This window comes from Mesoplodon mirus, assembly GCF_964341445.2.
Source record: "Mesoplodon mirus genome assembly, chromosome: 5".
Lineage (NCBI taxonomy): Eukaryota > Metazoa > Chordata > Mammalia > Artiodactyla > Ziphiidae > Mesoplodon > Mesoplodon mirus.
Window position 1 is genome coordinate 13,857,917 of NC_138980.1, and position 23,532 is coordinate 13,881,448.

Consider the following 23,532-nt stretch of genomic DNA (forward strand, 5'->3'; position numbering starts at 1 on the left):
TTTTCCTGAGGACCCAGCAGGGCACCGCACGGCCCACAGGCTCCCCGTCCAGCCACCTCCATCAGCCAGCCTGAGCTCCTCATCTTCTTGCCTCTGCCGGGGCTCCCGTCCCCACCAACTCCCCATCCCAGAGCTCCTCCTCCTGTACCTACCTATACCTCTGTCAGGGTTCCCCTCCTCGGCCAAGAAGAGCCTCTCCGCTTCCACTTTCTTGGAGCCATCTGCGCGACCCGGCCCGGCTCAACTAATGTAATAGCAGATCCTGTGATGGAGAACTCTCTCTGGGAGAATGTGCTAAGGGGTCCTTGACCTCCTCTCTTGGCTACTCTGCAAGGTTGCTGCCAACACCCCCGTTTACTGAAAAGGAAATCGTGGCTCAGAGAGGTTGAGTGATTTGCCCAAAGTCATTCGGCTAAAAAGTGGCATAGATTTGAATCCAGATCCATAATTTTAACCAGTTGTCTCTTCCTATCACCAGTCTTATGGCTCACTGCCTTCAATTTTATTTTACCCTGTATTTTGAGTGTTTGCAAATTAAGCAAGTGGCTCCCCAAACTCTGCCAGGTGAGCTGATCTACCCCCCGACCCCGTGGTGACAGCTCCGTCAGCCTGGGTCCCCGCAAGACAGTTCCACTGAAGCTCTAACTGCAGTGTTTACTGCTGTCCTTCTTGCCATTCAGCTTCGACCAGGAATTAGCACCTCCCAAGGCTCCCAAAGTGGAACAAGAGGAGCCGATCTTCCTAGGGAGCACTCTGCCAGAGGTCAAGCTGCGGCGGTCCAAGAAGAGGAGCAAGAGAAGCAGTGTGGTGTTCGCGGACGAGAAGGCCACGGCAGACCTGAAGCGGGTGAGTGGCCAAGGCAGCATCTCCTCTGACACCATCGGCAGATCTCCACTGCATGCCCGGCACACTGCCTGGGGCTCCGAGACGTGGACCGCTCAAGCCTCACCCTCACAGTGAAGTGGGGTTACCGAGGTGGCCTCTCAGGGGCAGGGAGGTGAAGTGATTGCTGGCGCCCCTGCAGCCTGGATGTGACAGAGTGGGATATGACCCAGGCTGTCACTGTGTCCTTTCTACCATCGCACAGGACTCTGAGGCTGGGGAGAGGCTTCCCAGTCCACCACTGAGCGGGAGAGCCGCCCTCCCAGGGCTGGGCCAGGTGTTTCCACCTCGGCCCTCTATCCCCACCCCAGGGCCATTCTAACCACGGACATCTCAGACTCTGCTAAGCTCTTCCAGTGGACCGGGAGCCCAGCTGGGGATGCAGAGATGAAATTCTCACTGCCCTGACTTTAAGAGTTACTGTCTTATAAACTAATAACTATTTAATATTGAGACTTGATACCAGACAGCCCTGGATTCAACCCCAGCTTCCCCCTGAAAGAGAGGTTTCTTGAAAGCATTCTGGGAGCCTGGAAGCGGGAGAGGGATTTACTCTCCTGGGAAGGGAGGGCTGCCGGATGAAAGGGCAAGGGCCCAGCTGAGATGCAAAAGAATCCCCCACAAACTTCCCAGTAGGCCTCAGAGGCTATTCTTTTCAGGGGGGAAGGCTAGAAACAAGACTGCTTCACAATTCTAGGGGGCATCATTCACACAGTCTAAATGTATGCCCCCCCCCGCCCCGCCCCACATACACACAGCAGAGTTGTATAGTATACAACCTGTGCAACCATGCATGGCACTCTGGCATAAAGTGACACAAAACAGAATAAATGAACTTGGGGCTGGGTCCATAGAAGCCATGGCAAACCCTTATCGCTGACTTTTCAGGGCCTAGAACTGCCTCATGCTAAGCCTCTGTGGGGTGTGTGTGTGTGTGTGTGAGTGTCTGTATGCACATGTGGGCATGATATATTCATCCAGCTTTCCAGGAAGCACGAGTTCATGAGTGATACCAACCTTTCGGAGCATGTGGCTGTCGCCCCCAGGGCATCCGTCCTCTCTCAGATGAGTTTCGCCAGCCAGTCCATGCCCACCATCCCAGGTATGCACCCTGCCACCACCAGCACGGGGGGTATAGAGGTGTCTGGGGGTGGAGGAGGGTGGGAACCCTATCTACATAGCAAAGTGAGCTGAGCACCATGGGGGTAAGAGGCTCCGCTCATGGCCCCCCTGTCCTCTGAGCTCTCCCCACACCCACCCACTTCTGTGGCCCTACCAGGGCTGGGGTGGAGGGCTGCTATCACTCTGGAGCTCAGGACCCACTGGGAATGTGGTATGTCCCACCAGGTGGTCCTGGGTTCTCAGTTAGCCAGGCCCTCCAGGGATCGGGAGTCTGCCCCTGGTAAACCTCTCAGCCTGTGTTTCCCTCTGGGGCCTGGAGGGCTATTTCCGGAACTTACAGAAATTGCTGCCACATCTTACAGCTGCAGAGTGTTTGATGCACAGATACTTCCATTTCCCCCATCACTCATTCATTGTCCAGTGAGGAGGTCTGCAGCTTACAGATGACCTTTGCTAATTCACAGAGGGGGACCTGGGGCTCTAACTGGGGATGTAGCCTGCCCAAGAGGGCTCCATCTGGCACGTGGCAAGTCTCTAGTGTCCACCACTCTGTGCTGGGTGACAAATGTTCCTCCTTCATTGTTTCATTTAAGCCTCAGCACAAACCTATGAAGTAGATCATGTGACCAGCCCCATGGTATGGATGAGGAAACTGAGGCACTGAGAATGTCAATCTCCTGACTGTCCCAGCCACTAAGTAGTGGAGGCCCCTGGAACTGTATCCCTAACCACTGCCCAGCCTCCCCAAGCAGGACACCCCCATGCGGCCGTTTCACTCTTGTCCTCGCAGCAGGCCTCACAATGCCCTTGAGGTCTGTGCTCTTACCCCCAGGTACCCAAAGTCAAAACCGAGGGTCAGAGTCGTCTGTGTGACTCTGAGCTGGGGGCCATAATCACCAGATGACACCTTGGTTGGAGATGCTCTCCTCCCGGGACCTCTGGGTTCTCCATGTTGGAAGACAAGAGTGAGCCCACACAACCTCCCCGACCTGGGCAAAAGGCCCTGTTCCCTGAGGAAGTCAGGGCCCCAGTGGCCAGGGCCTTCCCCCACCGTGGACCCGTGTTTCCAGCCCAGAAGCCCTTGGAGGAGGCCTCGATCGGGTCCCGTTGCAGGCTGCTGTGTGCGGGGCTGGGCAGGCCTCAGTGCAGTGGACGGACAGGCTCGACAGTCCCGGCACGGCAGCACTCGGGCCTCCAGCCTCCTGCCTGGCCCCCTGCCTGTTCTCCCTGAAGGCTATCTCTGTCCCCCGCGTGTCTCCCATCTGCCCCCCGAAGTCACCCTCTCTCCGCCCACCGCTCACGGCGGCTCTCGGCTCTCCCGCAGCCCTCACGCTCTCCGTGGCCGGCGTGCCCGCGACGGAAGAGGCCACCTCATCCCCCCGCTTCAGCCAGACCTTCCTCCCTCTGTCAGAAGGCGACAAGAAGACGCTCAAGCGGAAGAAAGTAAATCAGTTCTTCAAGACGATGGTGAGCTCCCAGACAGTGCAAGGAAGGGGGGGTGTGGGGAGGAGGAAGGGAAGAGGGGGAGGCGGAGAGAGGAGAAAATGGGGGCGTGTGTGTATATGCGCGTGTGCACGGTGTGGTCACCCTCAGGGAGGTATGGGCAGGGCCCCCTAGGGTGGGGACGGTGGCCAGAAATGCCCAGAGTGCAGTTCTCCTCTTGGTCCCCAGGTGGCTGCCCTGAGCAGGATGGACCCCAGCTGGGCTGCAGGAATGTGCCAGAGGGGTGTGCAGGGCCCCTGGGACCTGAGAAACCATAGCTGTCCTTTGCTGCACCTGGGCAGCTAAAAGTGCTTTTTAATTCTTTTGGAAGAACTTTCCTATTCAACTTATATTACAGAATCCCACTATTTAAAAGTTTTGTTTCCAAGCCCTGACTTCTCAAGTCCCGTCTCCTATTGTTACTTGTCAGTCTTTGCTCAAGATGAAGGTACCACTGACCTTCACCACCTTGACCCTCAGGGTGCTGTTAAAGCAGAACTCTGCTGCCGTAATAACTGCAAGTTCACCATGAGCGTGCAGTGAGTCAGGCACCATGCTAAGTCCTTTGCAAACATGATCCCATTTGACCTTCCACTGTGAGGATTTTATCAGGCTCACAGAGTTAGGTAAGCGACTTGCCCCGTGCCACGGTCCACGAAACAGCAAAGCCTGTGTTCTAACCACTGCATGGCACAGCCTTTCTGGTCACATCAATCAAAGTCATGGCAGCTCAGGCTCACTGGGTTAAGGGAGGGGTCAGCTCAGCGGCCCTTGTGAGTGGGACAGGAAGCCCCGCTTTGGGCTACCGAGAACCCCATTTTGGGTTGTGTCTCTTTATCCTCTTCTCCCACGCAGCTGGCTGGCAAACCTGCCGAAGAAGGCAAGCAGACCTCCGACCTAGTGTCCACCGACCTGTGAGATGCTGCTGGCCAGGGCTGCACCTGGGGAGACAAGGATGGGAGTTTCCAGAAGAGGAGACACACAGTGGGACATTGATGCCTCTAAGAGTGGGGAGACCATCCATCGGTTGCCTGCACTCAGACAGAGGGAATGGGCTGACCTAAGCCCCAGAACTGTCAGTGGTGACAGACCCAGTATAACCAGGGCCAGTGACCCAGGTGCTGGATGACGATGCCCCATCTGGATCCTTAGCCCCACGAGGATCCATCAGGAATGCCTTCTCCCAGTATGCTCTCCCAGCATCCTGGGCACACCTTTTTATAGCCCAGTTTCTTAGGTATAAGGAGCTATATTTTTGTATCATTTTCTAAGCTTAACAGAAAAGCTTTTTTTTTTTTTTTTTTTGCCGTACGCGGGCCTGTCACTGTTGTGGCCTCTCCCGTTGTGGAGCACAGGCTCCGGACGCGCAGGCTCAGTGGCCATGGCTCACGGGCCCAGCCGCTCCGCGGCATGTGGGATCTTCCCGGACCGGGGCACGAACCTGTGTCCCCTGCATCGGCAGGCGGACTCCCAACCACTGTGCCACCAGGGAAGCCCCCCAGAAAAGCTTTTAAATATTCTTTTATTTTATTTTTGGTTAACAGTTTTGTACTTTACATTTTTTAATACAACCAACCCATCTTTTTTCTAGCTGATCATCTCCAAAGTGTTGCTATTTCTTACTGACAATAAAAACGATTCCGTGGCTCAAGCAAGCCTCATTGCATAATTCCATCAGCTGAATCCCTAAGGCCCAGGACTGGACAGGTTGCTCCTGGGGATGGTCGGGAGGACAGGCAGGCCCAGGGCCTCCAGTGATGTTAAGAAACCTGGCTCCAGCCCATCCCAGTGCAAACGCGCCCACCTTGTTCGCGCCACCCCCACGAATCTTCTCTGCGACTTCAATTCGTTTAAATATTCATTTTAATTTGGGTTAACAGTTTCGTACTTTACATTATTTCCCAGATGAAGACACCGAGGCACAGAGGCACGACGTGAGCTAAGATCAGACACGTGATACGTGGAAAGGCTGGGATCAAACTGGCAGGAGCTGGACAGGAAACTTGGCTTTAACTCTGTGCTGCCTCTTGCACGCCTTCACGCATGGGCTGTCTTATCGCCTTTGTCCGCCCCAGTCTCTTCCTGTAGCCACCACGCCCCCTCACCAAGCCCCAGCCCTGTTGCCCGGTCCAGCTTCCACTCTCTCCTCAACAGTCCCGTGAGTTCTGTTTCGGTGGTAGTTGGGGCTTTGGCTGCATCATGGATGCTCTCAGGTGAGGCGACAGTGCCCAGAGGCTCGGAATCTGGCTGAGTTCACTTTCCAAAGGGCAGGGAAGTGCACCTGCACAAAGGAGTGTCCCCAGGGAACAGAGGGGCTGGACCCACCAGGGCATCTTCGTGGCTTCACGGCTGGCGCTGTGAGCAGTGGGTGACATTTATTTATTTGTTTATTTATTTTAAAGTTTTTTTTTTCATGTGGACCATTTTTAAAGTCTTTTTATTGAATTTGTTACAATATTGCTTCTGTTTTATATTTCGGGTTTTTTTTTTTTTTTTTTTTTTTTGGCCACAAGGCATGTGGAATCTTAACTCCCCGACCAGGGATCGAACCCGCACCCCCTGCATTGGAAGGCAAAGTCTTAACCTCTGGACTGCCAGGGAAGTACCGTGGGTGAACTTTAAATACTGCTTAGAGGAAGATCTTTGGAACGGTGAGGCCCAGAATGAGAGACGTTTCAGGGTGTGACAACGAGGGTATCAGGAGAGGCAAGGAACAGCCCTAAAGCTAACTTTTCTCTTCATAGGATTTTGCCAGAGGTGGACTCTGGAAGAAAGAGTGGGTCAGGTGAAGAACAGAGGCGTTGGAGGTAAAGGAATTGTCCCCTGTGAAGGGGGTAGGGCAGCGAGGTTAGCGTGGGTTTCTCCTGCCCAAAAAGAGTCAGGACAGAGCACAGATAAGGCAAGAGCTGTTATTCACCAAACCCGCAGTGCAAGTACCATGCAGAAGACTTCCATAGCTATTTATAAAATATTAATGTCTTCTGTTTACTGAGAGGTTTATAATAAATAACCCTTACAACAATCAGGGCTGCTAACCCAACTCTTATAATGATAAGCACAATTGACCATATTGTTTTTCTTAGATTTAACTCTTAATGACTCCAATGAGAAAATTCTTAAGAGAGTTGGATGCAGTTATTTTTGACTGTTTATAAAACTGGGGGGAGGGCTTCCCTGGTGGCGCAGTGGTTGAGAGTCCGCCTGCCGATGCAGAGAACGTGGGTTCGTGCCCCGGTCCGGGAAGATCCCACATGCCACGGAGCGGCTGGGCCCGTGAGCCATGGCCGCTGAGCCTGCGCGTCCCGAGCCTGTGCTCCGCAACGGGAGAGGCCCAACAGTGAGAGGCCCATGTACCACAAAAAAAAAAAAAAAAAAAAACTGGGGGGAAAGGAAGTAGATTTTATGAAAAATATGTCCCAATGGCAGACTCCCAGAATTCACACAGATCTTAAAAGGAGTTTAAAATTAAACACAAATAACATATTTTGTGTTAAACGTTTAAATCAATGAACACTCGGGAAAATACTAGGTTCTCATAAACAGTGGCTGCCTGAATTTTAGTGTTAAATGACCACATTTACAAATGAGTAGGTGTGGTTTCCAGGAATCTTAGGATTTGCCGTTAGGGCAGGTCACATGAAGATCCACCCAGCTGGACCCTGGGTAATCATAGCGACCCTGACCGTGAGACACAGAGGTAAGAGCAGGTGATACCTGGGCCAGGCATAGAAGCATCAACTCATTTCTGATTTACAGGGACACATGGGGTAGTCACCACTGTGGCCCCAATTTCTACAGTACAAACCACAGTAAAGAGGAGAGCTCACAGCCCGTTCTCCTCCCTCATGAATGTGATGAGAACTGTCCAAAGCCCTGGAGAAAGCACCATCCCTGCCCTCAAGGTGCTGCGGGTCCTACAGTGAAGCAAAGTGTGCCAGGTACGGAGGGACCCAGCGGGGGGAGGAAGGCCTCCCTGTCAGGAAGGGAAGGTGAGTCAGGGTCGTCCAGGTAGAGAGGCGGAAAGGCAGGCACATGCTGAGCAATTGTGAGAAGCTCACATGGCCACGGCTGGAGGCAGGTCCTCAGAAAGGGGGTGGGGTGCGTGGGATGGGAGAGGTCAGGTGTGTGCAGGATCTTGAATGCCATGGTGGGCAACACACATAAGTGCCTACTGTGTGCCAGCCACTGCTCTTGGCAATTTGCACTTTAGTAACTGTTGAATCCTCACAACCACCCTCTGAAGCATAGACTATTATTAGTTCCAATTTACAGTGAGGAAACAGGTCCAGGAAGGCACAGGCACTTGTCCTGGGGAACACAGCTTGGAGATGGCAGACCAGGGACTTTATGCTTTGGGGTCCAAGGAGCAGGCTGTTGAGCAGCATGTTTCCAAGGGATAACATTGGGGACACAGCCTGGATCCCCAGATCACTTGCTCTCTAAGCTGGGTGTGCACTGGGGCTCCCTAAAAGCACTATGCCCAGCCCCACCTGGGCCTCACAAGTCAGAATCTCTGGGGCACAAGCCCGGGAGAGTGGTTTTGATCAGTTCTGTAGGTGGGTCCTATATATGAGACCTGCTGGGCAGGACCTTGAAATCCACACAGCTTTGCTTCCCATTTGCTAGATGAGGAAACTGAGGCCCAGAGGGGCCAACACAGCCCACCAAGTCCCAGAGTGAAAAAAGGAATAAGTGACCAAGCCCAGCTAGAGCGACTGCCTCTAACCAGTGTTCTTTACCCAGAGATGGAGGAAGGGGGAGGGAGGGGGAGGGACAGAGAGGGAGGGGAACTACTTGTTGAGCAGACTGTTTCTCTAGGTGCAGCACAAAGGCCACTGGTGGTATAGCAGGGATCTTCAGTGGACGTGGTCACAGCTTCACATAACGTGGAATCCAATTACATTAGCTTCCTATTGCTAGTGTCACAAATTATCACAAGCTTAGTGGCTTAAAACAACACAAACTTATCTACTACTGTCCTTGAGGTCAGAAGTCCTAAATTAGTCTTACGGATGAAAATCAAGATGACAGCATGGCTGGTTCCTTCTGGAGATTCCACTGGACTGTTTCCTTGCCTCTTCCAACTTCTAAAGGTGGCAATGCATTCAGCATTCCCTGGCTTGTGGCTACATTGCTCCAATCTCTGCTTCCATTGTTACGTCTCCCCCTCTGTTATTAAATCTCCCCTGTCTCCCTCTTAGAAGGACAATTCTGATTACACTGGGCCCACCTGGATTATGCAGGATAATCACTCTATCTGATCTTTACTTAATCACTTCTGCAAAGTCCCTTTTACCTTGGAAGATGACAAATTCACAGATTCTGGGGATTTGGAAGTGGACTTCTTGGGGAGGGGTCATTATTCTGTCTGTCACACACATGATGAGAAGAATCGCTCCCTTTTCAATTCTCTTCAGTGCTTTTGCCTTCTCCAAGGAGAAAGTCCTTGGCTGGTGTGTTTCATCACCTCTCTAACACTTGGCTGATCTCACATCCTAGCACAGAGTGAGCAAGCTCAGGCCAGTGCTGCCTCAGTTTCCTCATCTATAAAATGGTGATAATTATAGTACCTCCTATAATTGCTGTGAGGACTGGATGAGATAACAAGGTAGGGATTCAGGCTGTGCCCAGCATGGTGTAAACTCTAAATAAATGCTCATTCTCCCTATTTTATTTATGGCAAATGATGCTGGTACTGATGATCCATTCCCAGAAATCGTATGGAATTTATCTTTAAAATAAATTCATTAAGTAAAAAAACAATAACAACAAAGGAAAAGAAATGTGAGAACCGATTAAAAAATTGTAAGTAAATCAAAACTACAGGCACTGCACAAAGATGGCAAAATGAGAAGGGGTGTGAGCCTCAACACTGTGTGACTCTGACAGTGGCCTGCACACGCACGCCCAGACTACTGCTGTGGAGAGACTCGATTAGCATTTTCTGAATAAGTGAAGGAACGAGCTATTGCCAAGCATCGCTTCAGAGGCATTTCCTGTATTGTCTCGTTCAGTTCTTGCAACAGTCCTTTGAGGGAGGTGACCCTGGTTAACCTCATTTTCCATATGAGCAAACAGAGGTTCAGAGATTAAACAACAGCAGGGCACTCAGAAAATATAACTGGAGGAGCCCAATTTGAATCCAGACCAGTCCAACTGTCCCCCTTGGCTGCCTTCTAAGGCATTTTGCCCCATTGCCAACCCAGTTCCCACTATTTCCATCACAGTGGCGTTAAGGTGTTTTTCTCCAGGGGGCATGTTTCCTCGAAGCTGCTGCTGGTCCTGGGAACCCTTCTCTTTATTAAAGGGGCTCAGAAACCCTGGGCCATTGACCAGAGATGTCACCCAGTCTCTGCACTCTGCTTCCTGCCTTTAAAGAGTTCGCCACCAGAGGGCAGTGTTGGCCTATGTTTCTCCAGCCTCAAAATCACCCAGAAACCAGAGCAGCAGAGAGGGGACCAGGATCAGCTCCAGCCTGGTTAAAGCCTGGGCCAGACTCCTAGAAGCCCGCACTTGGGGACAGAGAAGCCAGCCCCATGGCAAGCCCCCAGAGCACACTGAGACAGCGCTGGTGAGCACGGCTACCCTGGCAGAACGGGAGGCCCAGATGACAGCTCATTGCCACTCGCAGAGAACGGATCTCTTGTCACCATTTTACAGATAAGGAAACTGTGGCACAGATAGTTTAGGCTAGAAGCCAACTAGTCCCAGATCCCCCCATTCCCCATCCCAACCAATCCTCACCCTGTCAGGCTTCCAGAAACCTTGAAACTCAGGAGCTATTGTGTTTCATGTGTACTAAGGAACAGAGCCCGAGCAGCCAAGCCTACAAAAGGGGAATCCAGGGAAGGCAGGTAAGTGCACAAGCTCAGGGACGTGTAGCCCCAGCTGGCAGCCCTCTCCCCAGAGGCCTCTCCCCTTGCCCTCAGGCTCCCAGCCCCTGACAAGCGCTCACATTCACGGAGCACGTGCTACGTACGTACCTGGCACTTAGTCCTCAGAGAAGCACTGGGAGGGAGTTGCCTTTCCCCATTTTACAGATGAGGAGACTGAGGCCCAGGACAGTTGATTGCTCTCTGAGGTATTACCTTACCAAGGAGTAGAGTCAGGACTGAGACCCGGAAGTTTCGCTCCAGAGCTTGACCTGACCTGCCCTGTGATGCAGCCGCAGCCAGTTCAGACCCCACCTGCCTCCTTGGCCTCTGGTTATTCATCCTCCTCGGCCTGTTTCTTCACACAGTCCTCCAACCCATGGAAGTCAAGATCAGAGGTGGTGGCCCCGGTGGGGTGGGGCCTGTGCACATTCACCCTTTCTGCAGGCCTTGAGCCCGTGTGGGCTCCTAGAGCCCTATGGGCTCCAGTGCCTATGGCCGACTGCTGGGCACATGCTCCAGAAGAGTGGCAAAGCCTTCCCTCCTCCCCCGGCATTGCCCCCAACTGGCGAGATTGTCCCAAGGTGAGAGCAAAAACACTGTGTGGAGGAGGATAGATGCTGGGCCTCCTGCCCAAGCCTCCCTGTCAATATCCGTCCTCTGGTACCCAGGCATTCAACAATCACCCTCCTCCTCATCAGCAGTGTCTGCCACATCCTGGGCTCTACGCCTGATACATATCACATCATTTTTCATGCAAAATTCACACGAGACAGGTTCTATTTGCAGCTCCATTTAAGAGAGAAACAAACTGAGGCTTTGTGAGGTCAAGAAACATGGCCAAGATCGTACAGCTACCAAACAGCAAAGGAAGGGTTTGAACCCAGCTCCACCCCAGCCCCAGAGTGCATGCTTTTCATGTTCTATTGCCTTGTCCCAAACATCTTAATCTGGGGCTCAGAACATATGGTCTTTTCTCATTCAAGCAGTCCTCCCTCTGGACTGCAATATGCAAACTGCTGCCCCGCATCTCTGGCTGGCTCAGGCCCCACCTGTCCAACCTTTTACTGTTTCCCCTGAAGCTGGGCAGGCCATCCCTTCTCAGGTTTGGATTTCCACCTCTGGGAAATCTCAAAAAAGGCTAAAATAATTTCATCTCTAAAAGGACCCTAGTTTATAGAGACACTTGACTCTTTTCGCAGAGGCCCTGGGACGGATCAGGGGGGCTTCCGGGACATAGCGCCCAAACCACCCCTGGGGGTAGGACAGGCAGCTCCTGTTACCCACCCCAAGGGCCGCAGCAGTGCTCCTGAAATCAGGAGTGGGGATTCTGGGGATGAGTTGGGTGCCCCTGGCCTGAAGGCCTGGCCCAGTTGCGAGGTGTGGGGAGGGCATGAGAGGCTGGGATCCCTGGCCACTGGACTCCTGGGCCAGAGCCTCTGTGTGGGCAAGGCCTCCAGACAGGCTGGACTCTCTCTGATCTCCAGGGGAAGGAACCGGGGCCCAGGTGCGATGGGAGGGTTAGGTGAGTATTCCTCAAAAACACCTCTAAGGAAGGAGACCCCGGCAATAGGCAAAAGGCGGAACAAGGGGTCGGGAGACGGGGTCCAAACCCAGCCCAGCCGTGAACCTGTCATGTAACTCGGGGCCCCTCTGACCCTCACCTGCAGATGATGGGGTCCAGCTGTACAGTTGGTGTCTGCACTAAGTATTTCTCCCTTTGTTCCTTCATTGTAAATCCCCACCTGCCATACCATCCCCCTGCCCACATGCTGCTGAAAAAAACAATTAACTGGAAAGGTAGCAAACTCAGTGATGAACTGTATGTATCAAATGTATACTGACTCTTCTATATAGTAAGTAAAATTTGAGGGTGTCTCTAACCACCATGTTAAATGACTTACATTGATTATATCATTGAATGCTCACAGCATCCACAGAATTCATAGCATTATTTCCATTTTCACCTGAAAAAACTGAGGCCAAGAAAACTTAAATCACTCATCAAGCTTGCACAGTTGTTTGGCGGCAAAGCTGGGATTTGAACCCAGGTCCACCTGATCTCAGGGCCTGTGTCTGCTGTATCTCTTCTACAGTTCCTCTTGCTGGCCTTTTATATTTAACCCCCAAAGAAAATCACATGTGTATTTGCCTTTCTCTAATCATTTAAATCAGAAACTATAGAAAGCAACAACAAAATAACATCTAATTCTCTATCTTGAAATAATAATCGACAGTTTTATATTTACATTTACATAGTTCACATACATGGGTGAATATGTATTTTTACCAAAAAAATCATGCTATTTTGCAGCCTGTTTCTTCAAATATTATTAGAACATAATATTTTTTCATATCACTAAATATTCTACAATCTATTTTTCATAGCTGCATAATATTTCATCATTTGCATGATACTAATTTTTTTTAAAACCAGTCCCCTATGGTTGGACATTCGGGTGAGTTACAGTTTGTTACAACTATAAATAATGCTATGGTGGATACCCCTGTAGCTAATTCTTGCTCTATTTAATTCTGCAGTATAAATGATCAGAACTGACATTGCCAGGTTCATTGTCAGGCTTTGGATCTGTACTGGTGAGCTCCAGTGTGACTGTCCTTTGAAAAGTCAGTGCCCTTCCCTCAGCAAGTCAGGCCTGGTAGAAAAACTCTAAACGAAAATGCAGCCTCTTTCACTTTGCTCTTCGGAAAGAAAGTGCAAAGGGTGCTGACCCCAAGCCTCACCTGGGCAATCATGCCCTTTCTGAGCCACTTTTCATTCACTGGTTCTATGGTGAGGATAAGGGGTTCCTCAGGGCCTGGGAAGACACCTCCCACCGAGGTGCCCGAACCCATCCTCTGGGCACCCAGACGCTGTTAATGAGATCCATTTGATGGCATTTAGGTTTTCCATGTGTACCTGATGTGGAGGAGAACAGAGACACAAGCAGGGAAGGATTTCTGGGAAGCATCTCCTCCAGCTGGGACAGAAAGCAGCCTCCTTTTTCGGCCTTGAAGACACATGAGGTCTGGAGGAGGTGAGAGGAAGTTGAATGGGGAGCAAGAAGGAAGGAGAGGCAGGAGGGCCAGAGGGAGGTGGTGACCAGAGAGGCTGGCTCAAACTTTTCTCCAATCTGCTGGTTCCAAAGAGAAGTCTCCAGCTGCTGCTAAAACCTGCTCAGGGGCAGCTGCCTGCCCTCTAAGAAAGGGGACCCACCCGCTCCGCAAGCTGAGGGCCTGCCCTGGGATGGAGGAGCGGCTGGGATAAGTCATCTCCAAGCCCACAGATGGAGAATGGAGCCCAGGGAGGGGATGGACTGGCCACAGGCAGAGAGAAGCCAGACTGGGCTGGGGCACCTGCTTCTGGAGCCTGGGGCAGAGATGGGGTGAGGGGAATGGGCTGTGGTGGATTCTGCTCCTGGCCTCAGCTCCTGGGTCCCTGGGCGACTCTGCAAGCTGAAACATGGAGGGACTGTGATCAGATAAGGAACCAGAGCCTGCTTTGTTCCTGCAGCCAGAAAGAAACCTGGAGAGTACAAGTTCTCTCTCATTTTCCCCTGGAGTCCCATTCACATCCTCTTCCTTTTGTTGTTAGTTTTAGGAGCTCCACTGCCCCTTTGGGAGAATCCCCAGGCCTTTCTCTGCCTGCCTGCAGAGAGAGAGAGAGAGAGAGAGAGAGAGAGAGAGAGAGAGTGTGTGTGTGTGTGTGTGGCCTATAACTGGCTGTCCTTTTGAAACTGACCAGAGGTGCTTCTGATTCTCCAGGACCAGCTTCTCTCCTGGAAACTCCAGAAGATGTGTCTTCACTGCAAAAGACCCAAAACTGTGGCTTCTCATAAAGTGTCCCCTCCAATCTGGGCGAGGTGTCAGGGTGAGAAAGAAGAGGGAGACAGAGGGGCTGGGGAAGAGACACAGAGATAACGTGAGACAGAGAGAGAGAGACCACGAGTGAAAGGAAGAGGGAGAGAAGCAGAGGTAGCGAGGACGTGAGTGAGAGGAGACAGAGGTAGGAAGACCTGGAAACAAGCTCAGGGAGAGACAGAGAGACTGTAAGAAGGGAGACGCAAATAGCTCAGTGCACAGAGAGAAGGGAGGAGACCAAGAGTGGGCTGCAGAGAGGATGGGAGGAGAGAGAAGGAGGGTGAGAGGGTAGAAAGCTCAGAAGGAGAGGAAGGGGAAGGCAAGCTGAGACAGAATGAAGGGGGAACGGGGGAACGTGCCGAGGAGAAAGAGGGGAGACAGGGAGGAGGGAGGAAAGGCAAAGCAGAGGAGGAGAAGACAGCGCCCTTGTCCTTGTGAATATCCGCGAGGAAGCTGGCCGAGCATGTCCTTACGGGCCCTGCCGTGGCCATGGCCGGCAGGGAAGTGCCCCTCCGGTGACATGGGTGGCAGTCGAAGGAGGGAGGGGCAGGTCTGCAGCAGGTGGCCGCCCCTGGGTGGGGCCGCCAGCCGAGCCCTGGGGTATAAGTGGGAGGCCCGGCCGGCTGAGCACCTGTCAGGGCCAGCTTCCCTGCGCAGGTGCCAGGCAGGTGGCTCCGGCCGAACCCGGCCCCAGCATGAGCTCCTTCGACCTCCCAGCGCCCTCCCCGCCCCGCTGCAGCCCCCAGTTCCCCAGCATCGGCCAGGAGCCCCCCGAGATGAACCTCTACTATGAGAACTTCTTCCACCCCCAGGGCGTGCCCAGCCCTCAGCGGCCCCCCTCCTTCGAGGGCGGCGGCGAGTACGGGGCCACCCCCAACCCCTACCTCTGGCTCAACGGGCCGGCCATGACCCCCCCGCCTTACCTGCCGGGCGCCAGCGCCAGCCCCTTCCTGCCCCAGACCTACGGGGTGCAGAGGCAGCTGCTGCCCGGCATGTCCGGGCTGGGGGGCGGCGACCTGGGCTGGCTGCCTATCCCCTCGCAGGAGGAGCTGATGAAGCTGGTGCGGCCCCCCTACTCCTACTCGGCGCTCATTGCCATGGCCATCCACGGGGCACCCGACAGGCGCCTCACCCTCAGCCAGATCTACCAGTATGTGGCGGACAACTTCCCCTTCTACAACAAGAGCAAGGCCGGCTGGCAGAACTCCATCCGCCACAACCTGTCTCTCAACGACTGCTTCAAGAAGGTGCCCCGCGACGAGGACGACCCAGGTGAGGGGTCTGCAGGCTCGTGCCCCCGACACCCCATTCTAGAAAGTCCTGGATACGGCCGTGCCCCCGAGACTGGGGGCCAAAGGGAGTCATCTGTAAACATGGACCCCGGAGGCAGATTTGGGTTTGGATCCTGGCTGAGCCGCCGACCAGTCAGTGACCTGCGAGCCTCAGTTTCCCCATCTGAAAAATAGGAATGTAAGAGTGGATCCTTTGCAGGCTTGTGGGTGGCGGGGTCATGAGATGATGTATGTGAGGTGTTTGGTGCTAATGAGTGCTCGATGGACTGCAGTGGTTGTGACAAGTAACCTGAATCCCCAGAATCCAGCATGTAGAAAGCCCTTTGCCGGCAGGGGATGGGAAATGAGTGCTTGGACTAGATAAAGGCAAGTGTATCCTAGGCCTGATGGGAAGGGACCGGTGTTTGTGAAACCACCAGTAAGGGCCACGTTATGCTGCCTGCCCTAGTTACATCATCTCTTTTAATCCAGCCCTGTGGGGCGGCTCTTATGAAACCCATTTTACAGATGAGGAAAATAACACCTAGAGGTAAGGCAGCCTGCCTCGGGTGACACAGAATGATGTGACAGTGACAGAGAATGAATCTGAATGGAGGTGACTAACACCACAGTGTGAACTTTTTAATGAGCAATTTCTAAAATATAGAGACGTACACAGAGTAATATATTAAATACTCATGTGTCCATTTCCCAGAATTAAAGTCCACTCTTGTCCCAGCATAGGAATCCAGGGTACCTCTCAGAGGAACCCCACCTCCACCCTCTTTGAGGCTTGTGAGGGCAGGACTGTTTGTCCCCCAGAAGAGGGTGAGCATCCCATCCAAAGACTGGCCTCACCCTCAGGCCGAGAGACGCAGGCAGGCAGGGTTCAGATTGTCCTTCCTGGTTACAAAGCCCCTTTTATACATCTAGCATTAGCCCTCTCTCACAGCCAGCCTGAGGAAGAAAGGACAGGTCCAATGGGCCCACTTCTCCTGCTAGGAAATTGAGGCTCACCGAAAGCCCCTCAGTCCGAAGCGGGGACTCAAGTCCATCCTTGGAGTTCACCCCGAGACTTTCAGGGAGCCCTGAATTGCTCCCTGAGTTTTCTTTCACATCAGCAATGGAAGAAGCCCCGCCCTCACCTTTCCCCAGTACTTGAACTTCTTAAAGAGACGACACTGTAAACTCCTTCATGGCTTAGGCCTCTCTTGCTTTGTGCTCCCAGGGTGTCTTGGTGTGAGGTGGGTGCTTAAATAAAGATCCGTGTGCTGTGGCCTTGGCGGGGGGTTTTGTGGAATTCCTGTTTTGTCCTCCGCCTTTCTGCATTTGTTACCTTCGATGTTAGTTTATGAGGAGGAGCAGAAACAAAGCACTGGATCCATCTCTCTACTTACCTTCTCCTGCTTCTATGCCAGGCAAGGGGAATTACTGGACCCTGGACCCCAACTGTGAGAAGATGTTCGACAATGGAAATTTCCGCAGGAAGAGGAAGAGAAAATCGGATGTTTCCTCCAGCACGGGCTCCTTGGCCTCGGAGAAAACGGAGCCCGGTCTCCTGGCAGGCAGCCCCAAGACCACGGAGGCCCAGGACATCTTGGATGGTGCTTCGCCAGGTACCACCAGCTCCCCAGAGAAGCAGCCCTCGCCGCCCCCGCCGGGAACCCCGTGCCTCAACAGCTTCCTCTCCACCATGTCAGCCTATGTGAGTGGGCCAAGCCCCATGGGCCGCCCTGTGGCCACGCCGGGACTGAGCCCGGAGCCCGCTGACAAGGTGGGGCAGACCTTGCTGAACTTCAGCTCCTACACCCCACTCACCAACATCAGTGGCCACGCGGGCGGGGGTGAGTGGGCCAGCCCCACACCCAGCAATGCTCTGGGCTACGGAGGCTCCGTCCTCAACCAGGTCAGCCCTCACTTCTACAACAGCGTCAACACAAACAGCGTCCTCTACCCCAGGGAGGGCACCGAGATCTAGAAACACAACAGCTCCCGAGCCAGATGGACACGCTCGGGGTCCTCCAGGTCAGCATCCAAGTGGTCCAAGACCTCCAAACTGCCCAGACATACACAGGAGGCTCAGAGGAATTCATCGTTTTTCTAGAACATTGTGTAAACCTTGTGTTTATCACATATCCATCCACAGACCCACAACCAGCTTTGCAGTAGAAATACTGGTGCCTGCATGACAGTAATCAACTTGGCCATTTATTGAGCACTTACTATGTGCTGGGTGCTGCGCTAAGCTCTTTGAAGGCGTGATCGTACTTTCTATTTACAGCCACCTTGTGAGGGTCATATAAACCTCCCCATTTTACAGATGAGAAAACTGAGGCTTGAGGAAGTTAAGTAACTTTCCCAGGGTCATACAAACTAGGAAGCGGCAGAGCCAGGAGTCAAGTCCAGGTCTCTATGACTCCCAAAGTTTGGGCCAATGAAGGCTGGGATGGAGGAATTGGTTGAGCAGCCAGGGAAGGTCAGTGTGGAGAGCTGATGAGGGCAAGCATATGCAAATCTCCCCACTGCCTTCTGGCCATCCATCCAATTTAGCACCAGCCCTAGGCACATCTCATCTTGGTCCAAGTCCTCATTCTACGGCCCCCAACTTACCTGCCGACACTCCTTTTGCTACTACTCGAGGGGGAAGCCCAGATCTGTGCCCCTGCAGGACGATGCGTCCAGCCTCTCCCCACAGAAGGATGTTGCTTCCCCGGCCCTGCAGACCATGAGCAGAGCAGGGAGAGGAGCAGTGTGCACCCCAAACCCCACCCACCCCCTCACTGCCCACTGACAAAATCTTGTAAAGCCCAGCTTCCTGTGTGCACGTCATGGACCAGTGAGCTGGAGGTGGCTGAGTCTGCCAAGAGAAACAAGGCTGAATAAGTGCTTCCTTTTTTACAGCCCGGGAGGGGCTGCAGACGGCCACAGAGGGGTCCATGCGTGCTGCTCCTGGAATCTTTTTCTTGTTTTGTATGTACTTTACGTGCCTGTGATGTTGCATCACAGCACACCCTGGGAAGTATGTTTTGTTTTCTTATGTTCTTTTTAATTAAAAAAAGAAAAGAAAAATCTATGTGTGTCCCTTCCTTGTGAGTTTTCCTGTCACTTGGCTGCTGGTTGACTCAATATGGGGCCAAGTGCAGCCTGGAGCTGAAGGTTCTTGGGACAAGAGGCAGAGAAAGAATGGGTGTCAGGCTCTTTCCCTCTGCCACATTGGCATGCGGACAGGACAAAGGTCCCCCCCAAAAGAGGAGAGCTTGTGGGACACAAAATATGGCCCGGATTACGGCTCATGCAGTTGTCATTCCTGTGTTATGATCATGTGATCCCCCAACAACCCTGTGCAGGACGTGGTACTAATCCCATCATTATACAGATGAGAAAAACGAGGTTCAGAGTGCTTGAGCAAATATCCTGAAGTCCCCAGGCAGTCCCTGCCCACATCTGACTCTGCAGCTCATCACGCTGTAGTACAGCCTCAGATGTGGCTGACTCTGGTGGCAGTGTCAGCAGTCCTATTGGCTACAGTTCGCCGAGGACTGTGGGCAGGCCCTGGGCCAAGTGCTGTGCAGCAGGAGCTCTTTTATCCTCACAACAGCCCACAAGTGTGGACGCTGGCGAGTGACTGGGGTCCTGGCACAAGGCCTGCTGGATGACTTGTGCGTGGAAGCTGGAGGTCTTCTAGTTGGAGAGCCCTCCTCAGACGCCCATACCGAGGGCTCAAGCCATACCAAGCTGTCCCCGCAGACTCGGGGGGCTCTCTTTCCCTGGAGTAAGAGAGGAGGTGGTAAATAGCGATGATGATGGTGATGATGATGACATTCTTTGTAGGTTTACTACGTGCCAGGCACTGTGTTAGGACTTGACCTGCCTTATTGCATTTAATCCTCCAAATAATCCAGTGCAGTCAATACTATCTCCACTGTATAGATGAGAAAACTGTAACTTACAGAGAGATTCTGTAACTTGATCAAGGACACACAGCCAGGATTCAAATGCAGATCCATTGATGCCATGGCTAAAACTCTTCTCCGCTGCACCTGGCACTGGGGAGCCCTGGCCTCACCATGAGAGAGCAAAACCAGGAAAACCGAGATGAGAAAAAGCGGGCCTCCTTAAAAACCCCTCAGATTGTTTCCTGGGGAACTCCGTTCCACAGAGACCCAGACTTCCCCTGGCGGTAGATGCAGATGCAGTGCTGGCTGAGGAGGTAAAGGGAAGGGATACAGTCTCAGACCATAAAAAAAAAAAAACCTTAGAAAACTTGGAGCAAGCTGACCTCTTGCTGCACAGAATGGAAACCTGAGGCTGGAAGGGGAAGGGACCCCACAAATGTCTCCAGTGAGATGGAGTCAGAGGCAGAGTTGGAATGTGGGTCCCTGAAGGCTGGACCAGGATTCTTTGTCACCCTAGATCCCACTTGCCACCAAATTTGCCCAAACAGACACCCCTCTCCATGAATAATCTCCGCGCCCGCTCTTTGAGCCCCACTACTTTCCCACGACGGGTCTGCCGGGGGTGCAGTCTGGACAAGGCACCCGGTGTGAAGGGGCCCAAACAGAGACCAGCCTAGCCCCCTGGGAGGGAGGTGGCAATTTAGAACCCAGGTCCACAACACAAAGTCCCCACTCTCCTTCAGCCCAGAATGTAATGGGCACAGCAGTAAAAGGATTGTCTGCAGGGCTCTGACAACTCTTGTCGGTGGCTGCGATGTTCTGGGTAGCAACGCTAGGAGCTCACGGGCGGAGGGTGGGGGAGTGCACACTGCTGGGAGGGGGACCCGGGTCAAGAAGGGGGTCTCCCCGGTCAGCTTCTGCAGGCCGCTTCTTGCCCTCTTTTGGTCCTCTTCCCCTGAGAAGAAATGGGATCTGAAGAGAGAGAGGGAAGGGAGAAAGGGAAGGAGAGAGGGAAGGATGGATGAAAGAGGACTGGTCGTCCACAAGCCTTCAATTCTGTGGATGGCCTTTGGGCTTACTAACCTCCTACAATGTGGCTCTACCTTAAAGACACATCCTCCAACACCAATAAAGTGTCTGAGAAGAGGGCCTCCTGTGTTTTGGGAGCCCAGGAAGGCTGCGTGGAGGAGGTGAGACGGGACCTGAAGGACGGTGGAAATGAACTAATGCAAAGAATTTTCAAATAAAAGGAAACTAAGAGAATTAATCACCTGCAGACCTAAACTAAAGGAAATTGCTCAGTCTGAAGGGACATGGTAGTACATGGAAGCTCAAATCTTTCAAAAGGAATGAGGAACAACAGAAATGTTAAAATTCTGGGTAAATATTATTAAAGTCTTTTTTTCTTCCTAATTTTTTTTAAAAAAGGCTGCTTGAAAAAAAAAACTGTAACATTGTCTTGTAGAGTCTATAATGTATGTAGGTGTATATAGATTTTCAAATGGCAACTTTGCTATAAGGGATAAGGTTTTGTGGTAAATGGATCTATATGATTGCAAGATTTTTTTCTGCATATTTTGTAAAGTGGTACAAACTTAACTCTAAATAGACTGCTAAGAAAAGCTGAGGAAGTCATTATAATCTCTAGAGCAAATAATGCAAAATCATGCAAAGAAGTGGAACTAAAAAGCCAATAGATAAGCTGAAATGGAACCTTTAAAATATTCAAATAATTCTTTAAAAGACAGAAACAAGGAATAGAGAAACTGCAAAACAACTAAAAAACTTAAGAGAAACAAACAGAAGAGAAGTGATAAAATAGTAGCTCTAAATCCAACCACATCATTAACTACATTAATTGTTAATGAACTGAACACTACAGTTAAATAGCAGAGATTTTGAGGGTGAGTAAAAGAGGACAACTCAACTATATGCTACCTATAGGAGACAAGCTTTAAACAGAGAGGAGCCAGGTGGGTTAAAAGCCGATGGATGGGGCTTCCCTGGTGGCGCAGTGGTTGAGAGTCCGCCTGCCGATGCAGGGGACACGGGTTTGTGCCCCGGTCTGGGAAGATCCCACATGCCGCGGAGCGGCTAGGCTCGTGAACCATGGCCGCTGAGCCTGCGTGTCCGGAGCCTGTGCTCCGCAACGGGAGAGGCCACAACAGTGAGAGGCCCGCGTACCGCAAAAAAAAAAAAAAAGTCAATGGATGCAAATAGTAAGCCCAAGAAGCAGGAGCTGGCCCTATTAACATTAGATAAAATAGACCAGGAATATTATCAGAGCAAAATGGGGACTTTTAAAGCAATGAAACAGTCAAATCATTAGGTAGACAAATATTCATAAATGGAAGGACTTTAAATATGTGAAGCAAAATTGACAGAATGAAAGGGAGAAGTAAACAATTCCACAATCTTGGTTGGAGGTTTTAACACTTCTCTCTCAATAACTGATGGAATAAATAGTCAAAACAATCAGTAAAGACATAGAGGATCTGAACAACACTAGCAACCCCCTTGACTAAATTGATATTTCCAGAACATTACATCCAACAATGTAGTATACATATTATTTTCTAGGGCCTATGATATGTTTACCATATTCTGGGCTATAAAACAAGCCTCACAAAATTCAAAAGGATTTTAAAACACTGTGCTATGTGAAAGACGCCAGACACAAAGAGTAAATACTTATATAAATATTTATATAAAATTCTAGAAGAGTCAATCTGTAGTGACAGAAAGCAGATCAGGGGCTTCCCTGGTGGCGCAGTGGTTAAGAATCTGCCTGCCAATGCAGGGGACACGGGTTCGAGCCCTGGTCTGGGAGGATCCCACGTGCCGCGGAGCAACTAAGCCCGTGAGCCACAACTACTGAGCCTGCGCGTCTGGAGCCTGTGCTCCACAATGGGAGAGGCCGTGACAGTGAGAGGCCCGCGCACCGCGATGAAGAGTGGCCTCCGCTCGCTGCAACTGGAGAAAGCCCTCGCACAGAAACGAAGACCCAACACAGCCAAAAATAAATAAATAAGTTAAAAAAAAGAAAGAAAACTCTTAAAAAAAAAAAAAAAGAAAGCAGATCAATACAGGTATAACTCAGATACTGTGGGTTTGATTCCAGACCACCCCAATAAAGCAGATATAGCAATAATTTTTTGGTCCCATGAATTTTTTGATTTCCCAGTACATATAAGAGTTATGTTAACATTACACTATAGTCTATTAAGGATGAAATAGCATTATGTCTAAAAAAAACAATGTTTACACCTTAATTTTAAAATATATTATTGCTTTAAAATGCTAACCATTATCTGAGCCTTCAGTAAGTCATCATCTTTTTGCTGGTGGAGGGTTTGAAATACTGTGAGAATTACAATATGACATGCAACACAGAGGCATGCATTGATCAAATGCAGCTGGAAAAATGGTACCGACAGACTTGCTTGATGCAGGGTTACCCCAAACCTTCAGTGTATAAAAATGTCTGCAAAGTGCAATAAAATGAATTACAATAAAGCAAGGGTGGCCTGTAGTTGTCTAGGGCTGTGGTGCAGGCAGAGGTGAAGATTGATTGGGAAGGAACCCCAGGGAACTTTCTGGGATGATGGAAACATTCTGTACCTTGATTATTGTGGTGATTACATGTATGCATCTATTTGTCAAAACTCATGGATCTGTACACTTAAAATAGGAACATTTTACTGCAGGTAAATTATACCTCAATGAAGTTGATGGAAATTAAAAGAGACTTTTGGAATGTATACCAGGAAGTTACAAAGCTGGTTAGAACCTTAGCAGAGGCTGGTTCCAGAACACTGAATTAATTATTTGCCAATACTTAAAGCCTGTGAGATTTCAGGCAAATATGAAGACTTAGGCTTCTCTGAAAAGCAGGAAGCTCTGGCAATACTGAGCCTAGATTCGCCCACCTGCCATCTCCCCCACCAAACCATGCCTGGGGCAGGGGAGCAGTCACTCCCTTTAGATGGAGCACGGCCTTTCTAGCCGCCACCCTGCCTGCTTCACTCATTTAAGTGATCCGTCCAGCCCTGGTTGCCTTGGAGTTTGTGACCCATTGACTGAAACGATAGTAGTGATTATCACTTCGTGTCTGGTTTAGCCCCTATAGCTTCTATATGGATCTCT

The 23,532-nt window shown here is 51.3% G+C and overlaps 2 protein-coding genes across 3 annotated transcripts in view; both read left to right on the forward strand.

Moving 5' to 3' along the window:
* Nucleotides 1-5,137, forward strand: part of DOCK2 (dedicator of cytokinesis 2) — a 417,518-nt gene extending 412,381 nt beyond the window's left edge. Inside the window, exons 49-52 of the mRNA XM_082621317.1 lie at nt 681-846; nt 1,864-1,984; nt 3,329-3,471; nt 4,342-5,137. Coding sequence (XP_082477443.1) covers nt 681-846; nt 1,864-1,984; nt 3,329-3,471; nt 4,342-4,404 — 493 coding nt within the window. The 3' untranslated portion in view covers nt 4,405-5,137. The remainder of the gene's footprint in view (nt 1-680; nt 847-1,863; nt 1,985-3,328; nt 3,472-4,341) is intronic.
* A 9,777-nt stretch (nt 5,138-14,914) lies between these two features.
* FOXI1 (forkhead box I1) lies at nt 14,915-17,495 on the forward strand (the record flags this gene model as incomplete). 2 transcript variants are annotated; one of them, XM_082623817.1, is made up of 2 exons in its annotated part: nt 14,915-15,491; nt 16,909-17,495. In XM_082623817.1, 2 exons carry the CDS (start codon nt 14,915-14,917, stop codon nt 17,466-17,468), a joined length of 1,137 nt encoding a protein of 378 aa, XP_082479943.1. In that variant the 3' UTR covers nt 17,469-17,495. The 2 variants fall into 2 exon arrangements, with proteins under 2 accessions (XP_082479943.1, XP_082479944.1); XM_082623818.1 differs by having other exon boundaries at nt 17,191-17,495.
* Between the last annotated feature and the right edge of the window lie 6,037 nt (nt 17,496-23,532).